Source organism: Dipodomys spectabilis, unplaced genomic scaffold (assembly GCF_019054845.1).
Source record: "Dipodomys spectabilis isolate Male_0828 unplaced genomic scaffold, ASM1905484v1 ptg000060l, whole genome shotgun sequence".
Classification (NCBI taxonomy): Eukaryota; Metazoa; Chordata; class Mammalia; order Rodentia; family Heteromyidae; genus Dipodomys; species Dipodomys spectabilis.
In genome coordinates, this window is record NW_024870737.1 from 471,586 (window position 1) to 498,153 (window position 26,568).

The following is a 26,568-nucleotide window of genomic DNA, read 5'->3' on the forward strand; positions in this document are numbered from 1 at the left end:
GTAGATTATGGTTCTTATTAACAAAAACTCTCTCTGCATTGGAGAATAGATATTTTTTGCTGAGGAAGAAGATGGTTAGAAAACTTAGGCTTGAGGATTTGCAATGTGTCAGGCGCTGTATGAGGTGCATCACATGCATTTGTTTCATTGAATGTTCATATCACTGTGAAATGAGATGAATCAGGATCGTTTGGTATCTCTGAAGATCTTTGTAGGGAAAAAATGTGATAAAGTCTGGGAATTGCATGACATGTACTGGCACATCCCACTCTCTGGAGGTTTTTGTTTTGACCTTAATATATGCATGGTTCTTATATATATATATATATATATATATATATATATATATATATATATATATATATATGCCAAAATTTCAATAGAACGTATCACACCACTAGTAGAAGAGTTTATCTGAGAACTAAATTTCAACTAAAGTCAACATTTTCTTTACACTACAGCACAACACTAGCTCTAAGGGGATGTTTGAGCTATTAACAGTTAAAGCAAGGCTAGAAGCCAGGCGCCAGTGGCTCACATTGTAATCCTAGCTAATCAGGAGACTGAAATCTCAGGATCAGGGTTCAAAGCCAGCCTTGGCAGGCAAGACCATGAGCCTCTTATCTCCATTAAACCATAGAAAACCAGAAGTGGCGCTGTGGCTCAATTGGTAGAGGCTTACCTTGAGCTGAAGAGCTGAGGGACAGCACCCAGGCTGTTCCTCAATCTCTACGACAGACAAAACAAACAAAAACAACAACAACAACAAAAAAACAAGGCTAGAAACCAGGAGAACGTCGATGCATGAGGTTGTGTTAAACTGAATACATGACACCAAGTGTCTTCTACACATTGTGTTGCCAGGTGATAGTGTCCTCTATTTAGCTGAAAATCAAAAGAAATACATTGCATCCTTAAGAGGAAACTGATGTTTTGGACCAATGAAGGGAAAGTTTTGATCAGATTGAGACTCTGATTTCTTCTTTTATTCTTTGATTGTATGATTGGATCAATTTTGCTAATGTACTTAGAGTGTTCCACAGACAGATCATTTGCTGGATAAATTCTGCATGCTGCCTCTGTCCTCCCACCCCTCCCCAAACTTTCACAATAAAACTCCTCTCTTTTTAGTTTAGATGCAAAGAGCTTTCACTTGAGATTTGATTATAGAGAGTGCCCCTGAAATGACCAGGAACTGGGGAAAGCATTTGAACAAGATTGTTAGTTGTACAGAATTTAATGTAATGAGACCAACGGAGCATTGATAGCTTTCTTTCACAGTCCTTTTTGTTGTAATGGCTTTTTGCTGTAGGGGATTCTACCTGCATTTCTTCTTATTGAACTAGTGGGTGAGTCATACAGCCCGAAGTGCGGGAGGCTCTCTCTAATGAACAGAAGACTACAGAAGAAAGAGTAGCACATTTGGGGCTTTAGGGAAACTCAGAATAAAATGACAAGAGAGAAATATAAGCCCTCAGTCAGTCACCAGTTCCTCTGTGTGCTCACAAGAGTGACAGTAACCCCTTGGTTCCATTAGTTGACATTCCAGGACAAAAACCAGGACATACTATCCACTGTATTCTAAGGCATGATGGGAGTTTCACAAAAAGCTAACAATGGAGTGTTCATAATTAAAGGATTCACTCACACACAACACCATGAACCTAGCATGGGAGGGCTTCACATACAAACAGACGTTTGAACTGGAGGAAGGAAAGGGGAAATTAGTCCTGGGAGATAGTCTCATGTTTATTCCATTTTTATTCCAGTTTCAAGTGGGAAACAGTCTTGAAGTAATTAGTGCCTTTCTCCTCAAAAGCAAGAAGCTGCACTCTAGGGAGATCAAATCCGTTAAAAAGCCCATTTGAAGGTGATGAGGATATAGAGATCTATAGAATGGTCCTTCTTGTTACATAGTTCCCAACTACCAAAGAGGCTAATTCCAGACAGATTAGAGACCTTGCGCTGTGGTGCAATGAACATTAGAACTGGCCCCAGAGCTCACGGGCACGATTAGCAGTAGAACCCCGGGTAAGGCATTTCCTTTCTGAATCTCAGTTTCTAAACGGGAGTGAAAATGCTTCCTCTGTCCTGTCACAAGTTCATCACAGTCCTCTGCGGAATGGAGATACTGAGATACTGTGTGGTAAGGACTAGGTAGGGTGTTTGTCCAAAGTGTGCTACATTCTGTGGCTTGGAGGAGCACATGGATGCTGCAAGACAGAAAGCATCAGTAGGTTGCTATTGGGCAACACTGGAATTTGAACTCAGGCTCCTGTGCTTTGTAGGTAGGTGCTCTTCCTACTATTTTAACCTCCAGCCTTTGTTTGCTTGAGCTATTTTATTTTTTGTCTATCATGGGGCTTGAACTCTAGGCCTGGGCGCTGTCCCTTCGCTCTTCAGTTCAAGGTGAGCGCTCTACCACTTGAGCCACAGCATCACTTCCAGTTTTCTAGTGGTTTATTGGAGATAAGAGTTTCATGGACTTTCCTGCCTGGGCTGGCTTTGAACCATGATCTTCAGATCTCAGCCTCCTGAGTAGTTAGGATTACAGGTGTGAGCCACTGGCGCCCGGCTTGAGCTATTTTTAAGGGAAGGTTTCATATTTTTCACAGATTTAGCCTTACACTTAGATTCTCCTACCTGCCTATAGCCTCCAAGATAGCTAGGATTACAGAATGCCATCCCTGCCTTATTTGTTGAGATAATTCTTGCTAACTTTTGCCCATACTGGACTCAAACTGCAGTTCTTCCAATCTTCTGCCTCCTGAGGAGCTGCTATGGTAGGTATGAGTCATTTTACCCAGCCAGCTTAGGCTATATTTTAACAAAGACTTGAAAGAAATGTGTTATGTCTTCAAAGAAGAAAGGAGTTTCAGATAGGTGGAGGGCGGGGGGAGAGACAGACATATGAGAGCTTTCTTTTGTGAAAAGTATTTTTTGTAATAAGTCTTTACAGTATGGACTGAGAGTAGGAAAAAGTGCAAGTGTTAGAAATGTGCATGGGGCCACACCTCTGAGGTAATTGCTGAAATTCTGCTGTGCTCCCTCCAAAGGCTAAACTCAGCAGTAAATGGTGACCTTCCTTCCTGTGTACTGAACCTCTTGTCTATAGCTTGAGGATTTAATGGGAAACGCTCAGACAACTGGGATTCCTGTGACTAATGCACAGATTGCTTGTGGTGTTTGGCAGTGGTGTATTTCAAGTGACTCATCTTGTACTGATAATGGCTATTAGTGATTTATTATTCTTTCTTTTTCACTCTAAATCCCAGATCCTGACCTTTACTCTGTGATTATAGAAATAGCCTGCCTGGCAACTCAGCTGCCTCTGAAATGGTGTTGTCTGTACTTTGGACTTTAGAAAGAACATTCCTCAGAGTGCACAACAGATTATTCCATCTACAAAGTTTCAGGAGACAAGATATCCCCACCAGCAAAGTCCTAAAATGCAAAGCACAGTACAAATAAGAGTTTAGTAGGACTGCTATGATAAACTAGGAAAATGGTCAGGAAATAGTGCAGTAAGAATAATCCCTGGTAGGGGTGCTCATTCTAAAAATGGACTTAGGTATTTCCAAAGATGAGATGAGGACATCATATACACAAATCAGTAATTAGTCACTTATCTTTATTATTAAGGAGATAGAAAAATTATTTACCCAGTGGCTTTCAGTTAATAGCAAGAATGCTTAACCCATTGTGATGCTATAGCATACTCACTGGATTAAGTGTCTTAACCTATCATGTTCAGTCTATAATTTATCCCTTAGCCTCACATCTTCTTCCAGCTTTGAGATTCTGATACACATGCCTTCTGCACAGTATGGAAGCAGTATTCCCCATTGGTCATACAGGCTGGAGGAAAAGGATGAGATACTGAATGTCACTCATATCTTGGGAGTTTGTGGATAGACTGAATCACAGTCCTTAGATTCCTTATCTGATGAATCTACCATCACTCCCTTAATATCATTCAGTCTTGGGGCTTTAATTAACATCTCCCTAATCCTCTTACCTTATATCATTCTACTCTTTGCATCTATGAGTTTGGCTTATCTACATGTGCATGGCTTATTTCAGTTAATCTGATTCTTCCAGTTCTCTTCCAGTTCCTATGTTATGACTGCTTAAGGTTCAACAGTGTATGTGGATAGCCTTTTTTTCTATTGTTAGTTGATGACAGTAATGTTGATTCCCTGGTGGTGCATGTGTCCTTCTGGCTACTGATTTCATGTCCTTTTAGGTACACCTATCTCTGGGATTGCTAGATTATATAGCAGTTCTAGTTTGAATTTGTTGAGTAACTATTATTTTTCATAATGACTCTACTAATTTACATCTCCATCAACAGTATACAAACATTCTCTTTCTCTCCAACTTTGCAAATACTTGGTATATATTTCTTTTTGGTACTAGCCACTCTACATCCTGGTACAACAATTTGAAGATGATATATCATACAAAATTTAAAAAGGAAATAGCCATCCCAACAGGCATGATGTGCTTGTTGTGGTGTTAATTTGCATAGTATTGATGATTAGTGTGGTTGAAAACTTTCTCATAGACCTGTTGGCCATTCATATGACTTTCTTGGAGCAATGTCTATTCAGGTCTTGGAGCAATGTCTATTCAGGCCCTTTGCATGTTTTTAAATTTTGCTCTTTTCTGGCCATTGGATTGTTCGACTTCTTTGCCTATTTGAATATCAACTCCTTGTCAGTTGTATGATATACAGATATTTTATCCCAATCTGCATGTTTTCTTTATGCTGTTGATAGTCTCCTTTGGTGCTTGAAGCTTTTTAAATCAGTGTAATCCTATTTGTCTTTTATTGCTTCTACTTGCTTGTGCTTTTGGGATCATTTCAAAATCTTTTAACCTATGTTTTCTTCCTATAGTTGCACAGTTTTAGGTATTACAAGGTAGCTTTTGACCAGTGTTGAGATAACTTTTGCATGTGGTATGAGGTAAGGACCTAGTTTCATGCTGCAGATGGAGATATACTTAGCTTTCAAACATTAATTGAAGAGATTGTCCTTTCCCTATTGTATGTTCTTGGCATGGTTATAAAATTCTAATTGGCTATGAAACAGTGAAATTATTTCTGGGCTCTTTCTTCTGTTCATTTGACCCCTATGTCTATTTTTATGCTAGTGATATGCTCTTTTATTACTACAATTTTGGTAGTATATTTGAAGCCAGGTAGTATGATGTCGCCAGCTTAGTTCTTTATTTATTGAGACAAGATCTCACTTACTATTCAGCTTAGAAAAGCCTTGAAGTCACAATTTTCTACCTCTACCTCCTGAGGGCATATGCAATCAGCACTATATCCTACTCATGTTAAAAAACATGTTTGTTTTATTTTTTGTCAATTCTGAGTCTTGAACTGAGATCCTGGGTGCTGTCCATGAGCATTTTTCATTCAAGGCGAGCATTTTTCCAGTTGAGCCACGGCTCCACTTTCAGTTTTCTGGTGATTCATTGGAGACAAGAGTCTCCATGGACTTTCCTGCCCAGGGTGGCTTCAAACTGCGATCCTCAGATCTCAGCCTCCTGAATAGCTAGGATGACAGGCACGAACCACTCGTGCCAGGATCCTACTCACCCTTTTAAAACATACAATTAAATGATTTTTAATGAATGCACAATTTTATGACCATCACCAAAATCTTATCTTGAAACATTCTAGTCAAAATCTCAAAAAATGCAGCTCCATGCCCATAGCAGTTACCTTTTTTTGCTTTCCTTTTTTGGGTTTGCTAAAATCTCTAATAAATGTTCCATACAGAGAGTAGATACCCTTGCCTTACCTTCAGGGTATGTCTCATTTGTGCCTATGATGCTACATGCGACATTTTTGTAGGCTTTTTATACCTTGAGAAAGTTACCATTTATTCCTAAAGTTTGGAATCATGATCATTGTTGAATTTTACCTCCCTATTTCTGTCCTTGCACTCTTTTAATTTATTGTCTCCACAGCTGCCACAATAATTCTGAGGTATCAATCAAGTCATGCTTTTTTTTTTTTGTCAGTCATGGGACTTGAACTCTGGGCCTGGGCGCTGCCCCTCAGCTCTTCAGCTCAAGGTGAGCGCTCTACCACTTGAGCCACAGCACCACTTGTGATTTTCTGAGTGACTTATTGGAGATAAGAGTCTCACAGACTTTCCTGCCAGGGCTGGCTTTGAACCGGGATCCTCAGATCTCAGCTTCCTGAGTAGCTAGGATTACAGGCATGAGCCACCAATGCCAGGATTCAAGTGATGTGCATAGTGAACCTTTTGCAAAACCTCCATACTTCACCTAGTGAAAGTTGAAATGTCCTACAAGGCCTTTCACACTTGGTCCAGGTCCACATTTTCCTCTTATAGCTCCTTTTCTAGTTTTTCCTTTTTTGTTTAATATTATTTTTATTATTATTTTATATTGCAAGCTTACATATTTTTTCACGGAATAGGTATACAAATGTGTGTGGGAACATGACTGCTTACACACCATAGTGAACACGTACATATGTGTGTAAGCATGCAAATGCATTCATGCTCATGCTGGTGAGCTAAGAAGACAAGGGGCCTGTATATTGTGCTATATATTATGCTGTGCATGGAGAGAGAAAAGTCTCAGGCCCAAGTGAAAGTCAATGGGGCTGGAGGGTGTGGAGTCCTGAAGGTTTAAGAGTAAGAGATGCCCAAATCTGGGGAATATGCAGAAGGCAGCTCTGAGGAATGGAACTGGAGAAGTCGGGGCTCATTGGTAAAGATGCAAACGAGGTCTCTTCAGTTCTGTTTACACATTTGCCTCCGGGCTTTTCCATTTGCTACTCCTTCTACTTCCATGGTCTTTCTTCTGATTTCCCCAAAATTGATTTTCTTATATCTTCAAGTCATTGTTTAGCTATTACCTACTTAGTGCCATATTCCATGAATATCTTTTTTGAACATTTTAATTCCTTTCTCCTCTCTCCCTCTTAATATAGTTTACAATTCATTTGTTTAGCTCGTTTTTGTCTTTCCCTAGAAAATGCAAGCTCTAAGTAGGGAACAATATTAGTTTCCCAATTTTCCCCATTGTTTAGAACAATACCTGGCTTCATAGTAGGTTCTCAAGAAATACACATTGAATACAGCAGTGAGTCAAGCGACCTAGTCAGCTCTGTCCCAGACATGTTCAGTGACACTGGGAAAATGTCTTCCTTTCTCAGGAAAAATTAGAGGGGATAAAAGTACTTGCTTTCTGCAAGATTCACCCCACCCTAAAGCTGTATGAAGAACTTAGATTCCCAGTAGGCATGGTGGTATACATTTGTAATCTCAGCACTCAAGAGGCTGAGACAGAAGGGTAGTGAGTTGAGGCCAGCTTGAGTTACAAAGTGAGACCTCATCTGAAAAAAAAAGCAGCAAAATGATAAAAAAAAAAAAAAAGGTGGAAACCATATGTCTGAAGGGATAATTTAAGCTCTGTGCATTACTGAATTACATTAAAGTAGCATATTTCTTGGAACCCAGAAATACCTAACTGCTATCTGTCCTAACCCACAGTTCCTCTATGTGAGCTTCTAGGAGATATATGTGTCATTCCTTCATTTGCTACTCACCGAATGTTTACAATGTGCTAGGTGTTTCACAAGCTCATGGGACACATCCTCAAGAATACAAGGTGAAAAGCTCAAATCTTATACTAAGGGAATGAAGCATTAGTTGGTGAATATTTTTTTTAAAAGTAGATAGTATCAGCAAGAGTATGACAAGGTTTCTTACCCACAGAGTGTGTAGGAAACTGAGGCAAGTTTCATTTGAAGATGCTAATTAGGCAGAGATTTGAAAGCAGTAAAGTATTAGTCATCCAGATATTTGGAGGCAGATCACTCTGGGCAGAGAACACAGCAAGCACAAAAGGCATGATGTCAGAGTGCTTGGCGTGTTGAAAACACTGCAATGGAGTGAGCGTAGCCGGAGGACACAGGAAGGAATCAGCAAGGGATGGACAGACCACAAGGTCAGGCAGATGCCAGAAGGATTTAGCCTTCTGTGTGAGAGGGGGAAATCAGTAGAAGGCTTTGTACACAGAATATACTCCCATCAGAGACCAAGTCACTAGGCTGTGAAAGTAATATACTACTAACTTGTTACTGTGGTGGGATTCAAAAAAAGTACAACCATGTATTTAACAGCCAAGGATAAGATGATGATTTTAAAAACATAAGATGATAGGGATATGGCCTAGCATGGTAATAGTTACATTTCTATGTTTATGGAAATCTAATATTTATATTTTATTCTAATATTTATTTTATATTTTAATTTTTATGTTTACGTATAAAATGTGTCATATTTATTTCACATAAATATAAAACATTTCTTTCATATACTAGAATACATAAATTCATATAGATATGTAAATATCTAAAATATATAAATATAAAATTAAGATTCTAGATTTAAAAATTATACTTATATTGATATTTTTACATAAATATAACAATATAAGGTGACAAGGGTGTGACCTAGCATGGTAACTTTATGGTAATAAGGGAACAGTGTGTGAACAGGGCCAGAGAGGATTACCCCATAGATTACTGTCTGCATCTTCCTCCTCTAAGGAGAAGGTTTCCTGGATTATCCCCACCAAGTCTTCATTAGGAAGCAAAATAAACAATTCTTGAATGGACTCAAGTACTGTCATCTAAATGTCATGTTTTGAGTGGTCACTAATCTTGTTTAGGAAAGCACTCTGGTCATATTTTAGGAAAAATATAAACCGGGCTTAATGGAGTTCCTGAAGGTTCTGATTCTGCCCAAGCTTTCTCTTTCTCTCTGCCATTATTTTCTGCATACAAAAGCACAATTATAAATTATAATTTACTCTGGTAAATAAAGCATTTGACTTATTTTTTTTCTGATTTGTGCCTCCCACCCTGTAAATCATGTTAGTTGTTAAATGAATACATTTTTAAATTGTATTTCTCTTTAAGTCATTGTGTACAGGGTTACCATTCCATGTGTCAGTTGATGAGCATAATGTATCTTGATCGAGGTTATCCCTTCCATTGTTCTCCCCATCTTTCCCAGCTCCACCAACCTCTTCTCTGGTTTCATATGATATACATTGAGTATTACAACTGTATTCTATCCCTTCCTCACTCCATCCAGCTACCCCTCCTTCCCTTGAACCCCTCATTTCACAATACCACTTTCCTGGCGTTCATTTGATTGGACTTTGTGTTAGTCTTTCTAAGAAATTATACCATTTGAATTCTCCCCTGAAAATACCGTAGTGTGGTTACTATGTCTCTGTACACATGCATACAGCACTGTATGTGGTTACTTGTGTATTTATAAATTAGATTTAGCATCTTTATATGAGAGAAAACATGTGTGTTTTGTCTCTCTGGACCTGACATCTGCACTCAACCTATTTTTGCAGATACATTGATTTTGCAAATAATGCAAGATCGTTCTTCAGGTGGATCAGTAAAATTCCATTAAATATATACATATATATAATGGATATATAGATAGATATATACATACATACATACATATCACATTTTCTTGATCCAAGAATAAATAAAAGCTGAATGGATGGATGGACGGGTTATGGGAGACAGGGCTTATTATCTGTTTTTGTGCTACCATTGTGGATTAAACTCAAGGCATGACACTGTGGCTCAGCTTTTGTACTCCTAGCTGACACTCTACTCCTTCATCCACACCTCCAGTTCCAATTTATGCTATTTATTTTTGAGATGATAGCTCAGGTGGTAAAGCGCTAGCTGTGAGCAGTAAAACTTAGCAAGTGCAAATCTCTGATTTTAAATCCCAGAAATGGCCAAAAGAGATATTTATGACTGTAGTATTCATAGCTTTGTGAGATCTGGCTTCAGCTTCATTTCCCATCACTTCCTTGAAGTCTTTTGCCCAGCCTTTATTTATGTCTTTTCTCTGAATCACAAAATGTTATAGTAGGCCATCCTTGTGCATACCTTTGTATTTTAGCACATGTCATATTCTTTTCAATAACTTTCTTTGCCGTATCCTGCATACCCTTTCACCTTCTGTGATAACCTCAATCATAATGCTTCCCCATTATGTGTTCTGTATCTACACAAGAGCTTAACTTGGTTCAGATTCTGTGTGTGTGTACATGTGCTTTATTCCTCCTAGACAGAACACTCATCCAAGTGTGTGCCCTTCAGCAAACGCTTACCCATCTCTTGTTTTTAGTACGCCCAGCTAAGCAATAAAGAGGTTAGAGCTACACGATAAGTGTCCTTGAAGCATTAATCTCTTACAAAAATTCCCAGATGCCATAGATAAAAGCTCCATTCTGAAATCAGCCTGCAATAGCCCACCAATATGACCTTTATTCTTAAAGCATAAATGAGGTTTCATCATAAAGAGAACCAGACATAAGAGAAGTGTATTTCACAGAGAAACCTGCTTCTTGTGTTGGATTCTGAAAAGATTCCATGAGGGTTTAATAAAGAAAATTGTGTTCCCTCCATCCACTTGCATTATTATTTCCAAGATACTGCCTCTTATGAGTAATGTCAAGGGGAAATTACTTTATGTCTATCCAGTAGTCTTTGAAGCATGTGGAGAATAAGACCACAACAGATAGATTATAAAGGCAGGATGCAAAAGTAGTGATTTCTGATTATGAACAGAACTGAGTCATAATAACTTTGTTATTTGCCTTTCCAGCCACTTCTTGCCCATCCCACCTAAGCACAGAGCAGAGAGGACAAAGCGGATGTGTGTGAGGGCAGGGTACTTTATGGACCAATTGTGCTGTGCTCTTCCATTAGTTTTTTAGATGCTACTGCTCTCTGACCTCCTGTTACACTGACTTACTTGTTTTTAACTTCCCTTTATCCTTTAACTTTATTTTGATTTTTAAAACACCTTCAAGCATCTTCTGCAACAGAAAACATCCCGATGGTATCCAAGCTAATATACTCAACCTACTGCTGTGCATTGAGACATTGTTGAATTTATAAACATTACATTTCCCCTCCTAGAATAGTAATCCCTGCTCTCACAGGGATTATGGCTTATGTGTGTATAGATATTTCTTCTCAGTATTTTCTCACAACTACCTTAGGCATAGGAAATAGTTAGTCAGTGATAATCATAGATAATTAAAGCATCTTGAACACAGCTAAAAGATTCCCAAGGAGCTGAAGAGAGAGTTAAATTCCCATGAATTGCAGATAGCTGTTCTAGCAAGAACTTTGCATTTGCCCTGCAGTCCTCTAGGCTGTATGCCTCTGAGCAAATCACTTTAACTGTGGATTCTTGTATCTGAAATAGGAATGATAAGTATGCTTGAAATGTGTTCCTCACAGAGTCACCATGGGGAGCAAATTGACTAAATAGCACACCTTTAGTTCCAGGCAAGGAAGATCTCCATATCATAAATGTTAGGGGCAGATCTGAAAGGGATTAGTGAATATGAATGTACTGTAGAAGATGTAACATGCTGTGAACATCTCATGGGTGGTTAGCAATGATCATTGTAATGTTAGTTATTGCACATTGAAAGTCCTCTGTCCTAGACACATGGATATCTGTAATCTGATTTTGACAATGAATATCTCCTGGTACATCACATATATCAACCAGAGAGTAGCACTGTTAGTGGAAGTGGAAGTGTGACTCAAGTGGCACAGCACCAGCCTTGAGTGGAAAAAGCTAATCAAGTGTATGAAGTTCAGCCGGGTGCCAGTGGCTCACGCCTGTTATCCTAGCTACTCAGAAGGCTGAGATCTGAGGCTCGAGGTTCAAAGCTAGCCCTGGCAGGAAAGTCTGTGAGACCTTTATCTCCAATAAGCCACTCAGAAAACAGCAAGTGGTGCTGTGGCTCAAGTGGTAGAGCACTTGCCTTGAGCTGAAGAGCTCAAGGACAGTGCCCAGGCCCAGAGTTCAAGCCCCATGACCGACAAAAAAAAAAAAAAGAGTATGAAGTTCAAAGCCAACACTGTCACACTGCCTAAGAGTGCAGCAGTGGTTTTTGCAGTATTTAGCTGTTAAGAAAATGGTGATGCTGCACACGGGACTCCTTAGAAGCCTTTATGTGTTTATTGCCTCAACATGAAGTGAGACACAGTCTACCTGATATTCTGTCACAGTACAATTTCTGATCTCGATTAATTACTTGGGTCCTAAAAAGGTTCAAGGTGTGGCAAATCATGTCCTTTCCAGATTTCTGTTGATGAATCCATGCCTAATCTCTTCTACTTGTTGCTTATATATAGAACGTAGGAGTTCTTCAGATTTGATCTTTGAGGTTGCTGGTATCCTGCATTTCCTTTGTGTTTTGTAGTGGTTAGGTAGCTGAGAGAATGGGGAGAGAGACAGAAAGAGACAGAGAGAGACAGAGACAGAGACACAGAGAGACAGAGAAAGAATTTTCTCCAAAAGACAGCTCTTTCAACAAAGCTGTAGCTGTAGTTTCTGTGAGGAGCAGAGTCATCTTTTGTGTTTGTTCATTATCAAGGTAAAGATATTCATCCTACATATCTCTCCCTCTTCGGTTTAGTCCTTAAATTGGTTAACTCACATAATAGCCTGCTGAGAAGAATACTTTCAGAATTAATTAAACCGTGATCAGGAGTGAATGAGTCAGAACCTAGTGCTTCCAGGCTTCCTGGAGGGTGGCTAAGAAGTACCATTAGTCTACATAAATTATATTTGCTTTTTGAAAAATGGCAAGGTGGAGTTCATATCTGATTTGAAAGTATGATTGCTGAATGTTTCTTTCAAAGGTTGTCCAGTTCATTTTACCCTTTCTTTGTGTTCATAGAGATTTGACTCACAATAAAATAAATCAAACAAGATTTCATGTTATTCTTAGGATAACTCTATTGCTGCTGAGTCAGAACTGACCCTCTTGTTCAATAACACTTTCTTTTGGCTTCATTTTACTTTCTACTCTCCTTTCTTCTAGGTTGACAATACATGCCGAGTGTCCAATGCATTTGGAGGATTTTCCCATGGATGTGCATGCCTGCCCACTGAAGTTTGGAAGCTGTATGTATCTTTTCCAGTATTGTTTGGTGATCCTCCAAAACAACAGATACATATATATATATACATATATATACATATATATATATATACTGTATATATGATTATATAACATATTATATATAATTTATACATATAAATATATAGATATAGATATAGATTCCCAGAGGAAGCAAGCATTAATCTCAGCTAGTATAATAGTGAGGCAGAGGAATGAGAGGGTAACTTTAGTTGCGTTATTTTTCTAAGCAGAAAACTTATTTCGTGGTTTCAGATTAATTTCTCTTTCATCAAATTTCTCTGTCACTAATCTGATGAGGATAGAAAAAGATGAACTGGTAGACTGTACCATATGAATTTCTTAAGGACATATCTCTTTTTTTTTTTTTGGGTCCAGTTGTGGGGCCTGAACTCTGGGCCTGGGTGCTGTCCCTCAGCTCTTCAGCTCAAGGCTAGCACTCTACCACTTGAGCCACAGCGCCACTTCCAGCTTTTTTCTTTTTGCTTATGTGGTGCTGAGGAATCTAACCCAGGGCCTTGAGCATGCAAGGCAAGCGCTCTACCACTGAGCCACCTTCCCAGCCCAGGACATATCTCTTAAAGAGAATAAGTTTACATTTTTGAGCTGTCCATCTTACATAAATCTTAACATACTTCTCGCTACTTCTCAACAGTAGGTGGTAGACAGAACGAGAGTCTAGATTTGCGCATTTTTAGAGCATTGTTTTTCCCAATTGCTGAGAGAAGAGAGTAGATTTGTAGTCCATTTTCAAATGACTTTAGAAAAATCAGAATTGAATAGAATTTGAGAGAGTTTATGATGATAAGAATTTCATAATAGGTTATATAGTGAGTCACTCATAAGTGTAGTGTATCAAGATCTATGTTGATAACATCTTTAGGTTTATGTTTGTACTTTGAAACAAAACGTACACTTGAAAAGTTTCAAATAATTATGTGAGGTATATTTATTTAATAGTTTGTCAGATATTTACAAACCATCTCAACTGTGCCAACTCCTACAGCAGTAGCTTGGAATACACCATGAATAAAACAATTTTTTTTTGTACCTGATGGGCTTTTATTGTACAGAAGAAAGCAGTGGTGAAAGACAAAATGAAAAATAAATAAAAAAGTAAAGTATAGATTATAAAGTGAGAAGTACATTGGGAAAGGAATAAAATACTGAGGAAAAAGAAGAATCTGTGGGCTGGGAATGTTAGTTAGTGGTAGAGTGCTTGCCTAGAATGCATGAGGCTCTAGGTTCAATTCCTTGGTACCACATAAACAATCAATCAATCAATCAATAATTTTAAAAAGAATAAGTAATGGGGCTGGGAAGGTGGCCCAGTGGTAGAGTGCTTGCCTTGCATGCATGAGGCCCTGGGTTCGATTCCTCAGCACCACATAAGCAAAAAGCCAGAAGTGGCGCTGTGGCTCAAGTGGTAGAGCACTAGCCTTGAGCTGAAGAGCTGAGGGACAGCGCCCAGGCCCAGAGTTCAGGCCCCACAACCGGACCAAAAAAAAAAAAAAAGAATAAGTCATGCATGGGCAGAGGGTATACATTGCCATTGGAATTGAAAAAAATGGAATGACGAAGGATACCCTATTTATTAGAAAAGAGATAGGGATGAGTATCATAGGGAGATAGGTACATAACATTACCAAAATATAGTTAGATAAGAATGCATTTTTGTGCTGTTGCATACTAGTGTGACTATAGTTAATACATTAAAGATAATTGCAACAGAAAATTGATATCTACAAAGAAGAAAATATCTTATTGAAAATATCTTATGAAAAAGATAATATCTAAATTTTATATTTCACAGATAATAACAAGAAAGAGGCAGGATTAGCTACCTGAATAGGTAAATAGATAATAGCATAACTGAAGCACAGGAGACAAAATACAGAAAAGAGTAAGAAACAGGTGGAACATATGAGAAGAGATTATCATGGGTAATTTTGCAGAACAGGCTGTGAATGGAGGTAAAGCTATCATTAGCAAAGTAAGGGCAATCCTTTTGAAAGTAAGTAATGAAAATTATTAATCCAAAGCCACATGAAAAACACAAATACCAAACAGGATAAATACAAAGCAAACAATGCTCATTCTAAAGTATGGAAATATTAAGGTACCGTCTTGAAGAATAATAAAGCTAGAAAATTAACAAGCAAATCATATCCATTATCAGTTATCCACACTGATTTTGAAAGCTATAGTAATTCAGGCAAGATAATATTGTGGTACAGATAATGTTGGACTTAACTGAAGGGAGGAAGAGAGAGAAAGGGATAGAAGAAGAGAGGGGGAGAGAAATAGAAACATTGCTTATATCATACACAAAAAATAAATTCTACATTGAAACAATAAAACTTTTACAAGAAAATATAAAACGTATCTGCACAGTCTTAGAAGAGGTAGAGATCACTTGATCAGATTATAGAATATCACTAACCACAATGTTAAAAAAAGATATTTTCTAGTATTATCTATAAAACCTCTTAAAAATTCATAAGAACTACTCAGAAAACATAACAGGAAAAGGGCTAAAGTCTTAAAGATATAATGTATAAAATAGTTTCCTAACCCTATGTGTGTTTGTTTGTGTCTATATCTTTCTGTCTTTCTCTCTCTCATGCAATCACTGCAAACACATCGCTGACTGATTACAATAGTAAACAAATGCAAATTAAAATACAAAGTGTACCATTAGAACACACCAAAATGAAAACTATAGAAAATGTTCATAAAGACTACAGATTTGTACAAAATTGGGGAGGGGGAGGAATTGTTTGGTGCCACCTATGAATAGTGAACATATGCATGACGTGTGTTTATCTTCTAACTACAGTCTTGACTATATACTCAAATGCAAGTGTTTATTATTTACCAAAACACAAATGATGTCTTTTGCAGAGCAAGCTGTCATAGGCCTATACTGAAACTACCCAAATGGCAGGACAGTTTAAAAATGTGTGACATGTTCCCACAATTAAATTTCATACCACAGTGACAATAATACTCAGCAACTACCAGAACGAGATCACACTGATGATGCTGAGCAAAAGCCAGATATCTAAGTATATATAGAATGTGATTCAACTTCTCTCGCATGTGAAAGCAGGCAAAATTAACCTGTGGTGTTAGAAGTCTACTAATTTATGTATCAGAGCAATTGGTCCTGAAATTCTCCATATATTATATTACAGAATTTATAAATAAGGCGTTGAGATTCCCAGGTATTTTTTTCTTTTCTAAATTTCCAAAGATTGTACAAGGGGTTAAAATTTCACATGTCCATCTACATGTCCAGTACTTCTTAATCAGTTACCCCTTCCATCATTTTCTCCATGCTGTGTGTTTGTTTCCCCTGGACTCATTTTACATTTCCCACTTCCTTTACCACACAGGGACATTGAGTATGCTAGCTATATTCCTCCTCTGTTACCTTTCATTCATTTACCTCCTTCCACTCCCTTGCTCCCTTGTCAGACTTGTTTTTGGCTTCTTGATACTGTATTCATTTTGTTACACTGTAAATTGTTTGAAAGGCTTAATCCATGGAGATTCACTTCTGCAATACACAGGTCACAGATCAAAATTAGAAGTGTAAGCATTTTATTTTACTTCCAAAACCTGTTACTACTTTGAAGGATATTCTTAGGGTTTATATATGACATACTGTATGGACATAGTCTATGTATAATTCCATTGTATATTATGCATAGACTTATTTATTTAGATCTTCCAAAAATGATTTATCATTAGAACATATGGGGAAATCAGCACAAACTTACTTTAAGCAAAATGAATTGCTGTGATTGTCACCAGTTAAATCTCACGTATTCTCTTCTTTTGACACCTGAACATTTCTAAACTTTTGACCCAGTATGACAATTTTTCTGCTATTGCTGTCAGCTTGACATCATTAGATTCCTTTAAATTACTAACATCTATCTATCTATCTGCCTATCTATCTATCTATTGCCAAAATTTAATTCTTGTAAGCCAAATAACATGTTTTTATTCCTTTCGCTTATTTTGCAATTACTTTTCTCAAGACTTGCTGCTTAAGAATATATTGTAAATATAAATTTCCCAATGTAATATCAGGGAGGAATTTATGCATAAAATTCCCATAAGGAATTCAGTCAAGAATACAATGTATATCTTACAAAACTAAGAAGCATAACAGAAGGGATGGGTATGAATGTTGCAAGGGGTGACATTGATCAAAGATTCATTGCATTCACAAACTGTTTTGTTAAAATGGCAACTCCTTTTTACAATTACTTGATGATGATGATGATGATGATGATGACAAAATGCTACTTAGGGTGTGGTTACCATTGGGAAAATATGGTTATTGGAGTTGGTTACATAGAGTGTAAGTGTGATGTTCAAAAAGAGACCTACGCTGGATACTTAATGTAACTAGCCTTTGTATAGATGGTATTTAAAGCCATAAGCCTGGATGAGATCACAAAGGAAATGACTGTACATGTAGAAGAGGACCAGAGAGGCTACAGAAAAGAGAAAAATTCAATAAATGGAAGGATAAGGCAGGTGAATTTAAGGGAACACTGTCTCAGAAGCCAAATTTAGTACACCAAGAAGAGCGCGATCGAAATAATTTTGTGGACAGTTAATGTGAACCTTAAAATATCCAACGAGAAGTAATTCTGATGCTGATGTAGAGACATCTGAAAATTCACTCCTGTATAAAAATAATGAGATGGTTTCCAAAAATTGTCACAATAAACTTGTTTGAAGCTCTGGACACCAACCACAGAATCAGAACAATCTGAGGCCTACCATTCAAGGAAGTAAAACTGCACAGTCTTTTACACATGCTGCTTTTCCTCATTCTGTGGAAGCTTTGAATGTTCGTAATGATTAAGAGTAAATCTTGGGGCTGGGAAGGTGGCTCAGTGGTACAGTGCTTGCCTTGCATGCATGAAGCCCTGGGTTCAATTCCTTAACACCACATAAGCAGAAAAGGCCAGAAGTGTTGTTGTGACTTAAGTGGTAGAGCTTGAGCCGAAATGCTGAGGGATAGTGCCTAGGCCCAGAATTCAATTCCCATGACCGACAATAAAAAGAATTAATCTTTCAAAAAAGTATGACAATTAAGAAGTTATATTTACTTTAATAGGGGTTCCCAAGCCCATGAAGGAAGAATGATATAGACAAAACAAGAAAGAGGAGAAGAGGGGAAGTATGCAGTCAAGAATCCAATGTGTATCCTACAAAATTAAGACAAGTGAGGAAAGGCATAGGCTTAGGAGAGATGAGTGAGGATGTTGGAAAGAGTGATATTGATCAAGATGTAGTCTATTCATTAACTGCTTTGTTAAATGACCACTCCTTTGTACAACTACTGAAAGATATTTTGTAGCAAAAGAAAAGAAACAAGCAAGTCAACAATTGTAATTTCAATATTCTACTTTCTATAATGGATGCTAGAACTAGGTGGACAATCAACACTGAAAAAGAAGACTTGATCAACTCTATGAAGTAATTAGAGCTAACAGACACCCATAAAGCACTCCACCCAATGACATCAGAGTGAACATTATTCTCAAGGTCATATAGAACATTTTCTGTATGGATCATGTATTAGTCTTAATTGTCTTTGACTCTATATTCATTAAGTGTGAGTCAACTAATCTGGTAAAAATGTAACCCACTGCTGACAATATAAAATCAAAGATAATGCCTACAGGTGGATGCTATTGTAGCTAAATTATGCTTACTTCAGATTTTCCTGAGGTTTGTCATATACCAAGGCCCAGGAAATGGAGTCATTTGACAACACAACTAAAGGCAAGGACATATTTGTAGCATTATTGTATAGTATCTATTCAAGGAGCTTTTACTGGATGGATGGATGGATGGATGGATGGATGGATGGGTGGATGGATGGATGGATGGATGGATGGATAGATGGATAGATGGATGAATGGATGGATGGTTGGATAGAACACTTCAGTTAAATATAGATGTGAACCCAGAACTCTTTGGGAATTAGAAGTTGTATTTAAATTTCGTTCAAGTTTGGTATCACGGATGATGAACCTTCCTTCTTGACTTTTCTCTACCTTAGATGCCTATACAACAGCAGAAGTGCTTTACTCTTGGACTCTTGGAAAGAATAAGTCTGTGGAAGTGGCGCAGGATGGCTCTCGCCTGAATCAGTATGACCTGCTGGGCCACGTTGTTGGGACAGAGATAATCCGGTCCAGTACAGGTATTTATTGATTTTATTTATCAAACATTTATGGAACCTCTACTCCATGCCAACCACTGCTCTGAGTGTTTATAACTTATTTAATCTGCAAAACATGGTTGTGACAAATGATTATTCTAATGAGGAAAGGGAGACATACAGAAGGACATTGATATGGTCCTCCAGCCCATGGTAGTTCTGCAATTATAGAGGCAAAATACGAACTCAGGAAGATTAGCTCCGAGTCCCTCTTAACCAGTGTCCTGCTGCCTCCTGAAGAATGAGGAAGAAGGTCAAGGGGGGGGAAACAGAGAGGCCACAGTGGTAGGAAAGCTCAGCTTTGGTCATAAAGGTTTCATTCCTCAGTTCCTCCAGAGTTGAATGTAGCAAATTAATGACTCCAGTAGAGTCAAACAGCTAGTAGGTCAAGAGAATAGCTGTGGAATTATTTTCCTAAATACATCACTTACCTCGGGACAACCATCATTGGGCAAAACTCCAGGTTTTCTGAGGGGTTACAGTTACATGAGTAAGGTAATGAGTATATTTCCTATCGAGCATTGTTACCCCCCTCCTTTGTTTTTCCCCTACTATCCCTTCCCTCCCCACCTCCCCAACTCCTCCCTCCCCCCCACAAAGTTGTACAGTTCGTTTTCAACATAGTGTCTTGTACATCTACAAAACTGCAGGTTTTCTTAATAAGCAATTCTTGGATAGTGAACGAATGGAATTAGAAACAAATGAAGTAGAACAAATGGACTAGAAACTATGTTCTGTAGCCCTAAGTTTTGTCTACTTACTAACTACCAGTTCCAGGAGCCTGAGGAAAGAAGTACCTTGAAATCTCAACTAAGTGTGATGCACATTTGGCAAAAATGGAATACACACTTAGTTGGCTATTGTTGGAGACTTATTTTCAGGCATCACTTGTTTCTGTGAATTCACAATTAGAAATGAAATAGGACACTCTAATTTTTTCTTCCATTCTTTAGACATCAGTTGTTACTTCAGAACGTCACTTTGTCTGCCTTGTGCTCCTCCACTCCAGGACCAAAAGAGTGTAGCTAAAAAAGGTAGTATTTGGCAGACAAAAAGGATTTCGAAATCTGGAATTAGATAAGGTAAAAGACTCCTCTTGTCAAAGACCAGATGTGAGAGAGAACATGACCCAAAATGGCACAGTGTAATAGCACAGCCAGAGAGGGCTTGGCCACGGCTCAATTCACTTGTGTCCCTTTCACTTGCACAAACTGCCAGCCACTTTTGAGATGACTCATGAGTTGTCCAAGCAGCCCTAGGCCCCACTTCTGTTGGTTAAACCACGGTTCCAGCTTTTGTAAGGGTAAATGCACATTCATAACAAGAAAATTAAAAGGACACATAGAGCTCAATATTGCAAATTCAAATACGGTCAACCCTCTGTATCTGTGAGCTTTGTAGTCACAAATCTTCTTGTAGCTTAAAAATAGTAAGTTTTGCTGGATGCTGGTGGCTCTCACCGATAATCCTAGCTACTCTGGAGGCAAAGATCTGAGGATCGCGGTTCAAAGCCACACTGGTCAGGAAAGTCTGTGAGACTCTTATCTCCAATTAACCACTAGAAAACCAGAAGTGGCACTGTGGGTCAAGTGGTAGAGCGCTAGCCTTGAGCTGAAGAGCGTAGGCACAGCGCCCAAGCCGAGTTCAAACCCCACAACTGACCAAAAATAAAAAAGTAGGGCTGGGAAGGTAGCTCAGTAGTAGAGCACTTACCTTTCATGCCTAAGGCCCTGGGTTCGATTCCTCAGCACCACATATGCAAAAAGGAAAAAAGCCGGAAGTGGCGCTGTGGCTCAAGTGGTAGAGCGCTCGCCTTGAGCTGAAGAGCTGAGGGACAGTGTCCAGGCCCAGAGTTCAAGCCCCAGGACCGGACCCAAAAAAATAAAATAAAATAAAATAAAAAAGTAAGCTTTATCTCTATTGACCATATAAAGACACTTTTGTCAGTTTTCTAAACAATATTGCACGAGAATATTTACACAACACTACATTATAAATTATAATATATTATAATATTATTATTATAAATAATGTAGTATTATTATAAATAATGTAGTAATAACTTAAAGTATAGGGAAGATGTGCATAGATTCTCTGCAAATACTGCACAATTTTACCCATGGGATCTGAATATCCCCACGTTCTAAAATGTTTTTCTTAGGATTTCAGTGTATTAACTGATTGTTGTACTGTTTGGTATGTAAGAAGATTCCTTTTGCATTTTGTATAAGTATTTTACATAAATGCAGCCATACCATCAATACAGTTTTTTGTTTTCTTGTCTTTTTTTTCTTTTATTTTTTTGGTCGTGGGGCTTGAACTCTGGGCCTGGGCATTGTTCCTTAGCTCTTTAGCTCAAGGTGAGCACTCTACCACTAGAGCCACAGCACCACTTCCGGTTTTCTGGTGGTTAGTTGGAGATAAGAGTCTCATGGACTTTCCTTCCCTGGCTGGCTTTGAACCATGATCCTCAGATCTCAGCCTCCTGAGTAGCTAGGATTCCAGGCCTGAGCCACCAGCACTGGGCTATCAATACAGTTTTACACATTGATTTTTTCTTACATTACATACATATTTTTATGTGACTAACATGATCCAAATAAGATATTCAAAAAATCTAGTAACATGGTTAACAATTACAATAAAGACATTCTTTATTACCTATTTTGATTTTTTAAAGTAGAAGTAGAAAAATGATGATCCCATTTCCAAGGCCAGAGAATTTTTGACAATAACATTTCATATGCCATCAGTGAAAACTGTTTTTCATTGTGAAACTCAACAAAATAATATTTTCATATTTAATGGCCTCATGTACATAGATTCAAATATATTTAAACAATTACCTAACGTATATCATGTATGTTAATGCTATAAATGGTACTGTGATGTCCCATTTTCTTTTTTTTTAATTATCTTTAAGTAGTAGTACAGAGTAGTTGTCACTCAACAATTCAGTAATAATACAGTGAATCTTGATCAATGTCACCCATTTCAACATTCTCACACACCCCTCAACCCACCTCTTCCCTCACTTTTCTTAATTATTTAGGATATGTATTGAGATTTTACATTTAACAAAGCAGTTTATGTATACAATGCATCTTGATCTGTATCCTTTCAACACATTAACCTTTGATTTAGCCTTTCTCTACTATTTTACTCCTCTGTAATTATCAGCCTGTGATACAGACAGGATAATTGAGATTGCTCTTTCAGAATATTGATACATTTTAATAAAATTAACACATGTTAACAAACTGATAATCTGTAAAGCTGAACAAGTCACACTCCCATTGTTAGTGTAGGAGCATGCCAGTTTCCACTTGCTTTGGTAATGCTGGTAATATGAATAGGATTGCACTTCCATGGAAGTAGAAATTTTAACCCAAGTTCCTCAGAATGTGACCTTATTTGGAAATGGCGTCAGTATAAATACTGGTGAAGATGAGGTCATACTGAAGTAAAGTGATCGCCTAACTCAGTATGAACACTGTTCTTATGAAAAGGGAAAATTTGAAAGAGAGGAAGATACAGAAGCAAACAGATACAAAAATAGAGACAGAGTCAGAGACACAGAAAAAGAGAGACACAGAGACAAAGACACAGACAGTCAGAGAAGGATTTTCCTGCATATTATACAAGGAGCCTAGAACTGTTGAAAGCACAGTTTCAGACTTCTGATCACCAAACACCTGAGGTAATTATTATTGTGTTGCCCCATCCAATTACTTCGTTATGGCAGTACTTTGCTGTGCTATGTTATGATTGTTAGCAAACCACAGTATCAGGATATTGTAATTTTAAAACTTTATGATAAGGCAATTAATCCATGTACATGGTGTGAAATGAATAGTGATCAGTTTTTGAGCATTTCATAGGTCCTGAGCTGTATTGTAAGGACATGAGTCAAGTCAGGTTTATTGATAAAGAAATAATGGATAAAACAGATTACCTCAGGTGGTTGACCCTATACTTATACAATTGTGGTTTTACTGATTTTTTCCCTTAAGGGGTCACTTAAATTCTCCCTATTCTGAATAACAGTGCACAACTCATTTCACTTACCTCTTACCTTTTCTCTCTCCACTAGGCTCATGTAAAGTCTTCTTAGTTACTATAAGTCTTCTTAGTTATTATAGTTACCTGTCAATCCTTTTGCTTTCAATCTGCATCTCCTTCTTGCTTCTGATATCTAAGGGCTAAAAGTTTGTTTTCCACTAACAAAACAGATTAAAATGTATGTTTTGTTCTTGTGAGACCTAGAATAATGGCTCTTCAAAGATGTCCACATCCTTAATCCTAGAACCTCTTGGTGTGTAAGTTTATATGGCAGAGGCAGATTGAGGTCACAGATGGAATCAGTTCCTTATCGGCTGATTTCAACTTGTAGTACTTAGCCTGGATTTTCCTGGTAAGCCCAGTGTAATCATACAGGGGAGGCAGGAAGATAAGAGCCAGAGAGTAAGTGATTAGAAGGTACTTTGCTACTAGCTTCAAAGAAGAGAAATGGAGTCTAAGCCATAAAATGCAAGAGCCTGCCTGCTCCTTAAACTTACTAGAAAAAAATGCAGCTTTGTCACCGATGTACTTACTTGTCAAAGCCTCATACTACAAAATTATTATGTATGATTTTCTTAGGTATCATTTAATTTTTTTTCTGTGCTAGTATTTGGGTTGGAACTCAGGGCCTCTCAGTTTTGCTTGTTTTTTTCACTCAAGGCTATGCTGTACTGTTTTACTTCCTCATTAAAAATTGTAATATAGCACCTTAGTTTTACCACATTGAATCTCATTTTAAGTCTGCTAACCTACAGAGGAGTAAGGGTTTAGCTTTGTTTAAAGTAGCATCTTTTTTTTTTTGTGAACATACTGTACAGAGGGGTTACAATTACATGGGCAAGATAAAGATAATGAGTACATTTCTTATCAAGCATTGCAGCCTCTTCCTTTGTTTACCCCTCACATCCCTTCCCAGCCTCTCCCCGCCCCCCACCCAATCCTCCCCCCCCCCCCCCCCCCCCCCCCCCCGCACCAAAGTTGTAAAGCTTGTTTCCCACATGACAACTTGTACTTCTCATTGTTGCAACGGGTCCACCTGTATCCTTAAATGACTTGTTTTTCCCCATCTCCTCTACAAATTATACCAACATCAAATACTATACTATACTATACTACTATACTTTTTCTGTAGATGGATTTTAAAAATTGAAATCAGAAGGGAACATTTCTGTTAGTTTGAATATGTTTTGTCCTTTGTTGGGATTATATTTCTTTCCTAGGCACCCAACCTGCACCTTACAATTTCCTAGTGTCTTATAGAAAGACCCCCTGGCTTGCTGTCTTTGGCCAGGAAAGTACAAACGTCACTATGGTCATTAGTGTGGAGGTAAGGATAGAGACTGTTTCATGTGCACACCTTCAGTTACCTTCAGTTCCAGTCTCTTTCTCACCTCAAGTCTTGAGACTTGCTCAATTTGCAGCCTCCAATCTGGGTTCTCTTTGAGTTGTATCAACAAGATTCCTTCTGTTCCCAGCACCCTGTCTGCCTCCAATCTATGCTGAGATGGAGGCCAAGGCCTGGAGTTTCCTCATTGTCTTCCTCCAGGACACCATGTACATTCAGTCTAAGGTTCTATGGAGAACTTTCTGTGCGGGCAACTCTCCTGATTTCTTCTCTAATAGCTTCATATTCTCACAATCCGTAATTGGAGTCTCAACAGGAAACAGAGCTAAATGTGTGTGCTCAGTCTACTGTCATGCACAGGAACTCTTCCTGCCATTTTTTTTTTTTTTTGGTCGGTGATGGGGTTTGAACTTTAGGCTTGGGCGCTGTCCCTCAGCTCTTTAGCTCAAGGAAAGCGCTCTACCACTTGAGCCACAGCACTACTTCCAGTTTTCTGGTGGTTTATTGGAGATAAGAGTCTCATGGACTTTCCTGCCCCGGCTGGCTTTAAACCGGATCCTCAGATCTCAGCCTCCTGAGTAGCTAGGATTTCAGGAATGAGTCACCAGTGTCCACCTCCTCCTGCCATTTTGCCTATGTATATTTTTACTACTAGGTTGTCTCCACTTTATTTTTTGTTTTAAAATACTTTATTAGCATCTATTAGTTATACAAAGGTTCATTGTGATATTTCCTAACATATATGCAATGTAACCTTGATCGAGCTCACCCTCTCTAATAGTCATCCTTTTTCTCCTCTCGTATTTTTTTTAACACGGTTTGTTCTATTTTCATCCATGTATTAAAAAATACTTCCACCATATTCATCCTCTTTATATTCTGGTTATTTATATTTGGTACATATTAATTGTCCATAGGAGTTTCAAAATAACATTTCACACATACATGTGTTATATTTTATTCACCTTAATCCCCTCATCTGCTTTTTGTTTCCTGTTCCCATCCACTCCTATTAGTCAACAGCTTTCAGTGATTTTCTTTATACCATCTTCATACATAGGCACAGCATATAACACATTCCTCCATCATTCTTTTTCTCTATCCCTTGCCTCCACATCCTCCTGACCATCCTACAGATACAATCCTGTGCTTGTGTGTGTGCATGCATGTATATACAATAACTAAAGCAAGAGGAAGTGGGAGCATCACACAAGTGATTCAGCCCTTGATGAGCAAGTATCAGGATTTGACTTCAAACTCCAATGCCAACAAAAAGAAAGAGATCTAGGAAGAAAGGAAAGAAAAAAGAGAAAAAGACATAGAAAAGAAGAAAGAGAAAGAATTTCTTCAAAATTGGTGGGGAGTTATTGACACCACTCCCTCTTTTCAACGTTGTCTCCATTTTTCCTCATTAGATAAATTATTGCATTAATCTTCAGCAAAGATCATTTATATCTAGTATCTTAACATTTGTCTTTGGTAGCAATTTGATAATTCTGTGAAGCAGCAGCTTTATTATAATTGCCTTTGTATGGAAAGCATAGGCAAGAAAAGACAAAGCACAAAATGGGAGACAGAGATGAAAGCAACATAAAGAAAAACCACAGAGGTAGAAACAAACATGGTACAAAAGGCATCATGAGAAAATAACAGATAGAGAGATGGACAAATACTCACAAATGGATTTAAGAAACTATATTCACTTATTTTGAATAATGAGTTAATTTATGAAGCTACTTAAAAAATCCTCTTGGGGTTTCACAACCCTAGAAACTAGTCGAGAATGTTTTACATAGTATACTCAAATATTTCACACTTGACACAGATGGAGCTTAATAGGCTGGAGAGCAAA

At 38.0% G+C, this 26,568-nt stretch overlaps 1 protein-coding gene across 1 annotated transcript in view; it reads left to right on the forward strand.

The window, feature by feature from the left end:
- Gabra3 (gamma-aminobutyric acid type A receptor subunit alpha3) overlaps positions 1 to 26,568 on the forward strand; it is a 92,678-nt gene that overhangs the window by 41,428 nt on the left and 24,682 nt on the right. The window contains exons 5-6 of the mRNA XM_042680385.1: positions 12,955 to 13,037; positions 19,148 to 19,291. Of these exons, the coding sequence (XP_042536319.1) occupies positions 12,955 to 13,037; positions 19,148 to 19,291 (227 nt within the window). The remainder of the gene's footprint in view (positions 1 to 12,954; positions 13,038 to 19,147; positions 19,292 to 26,568) is intronic.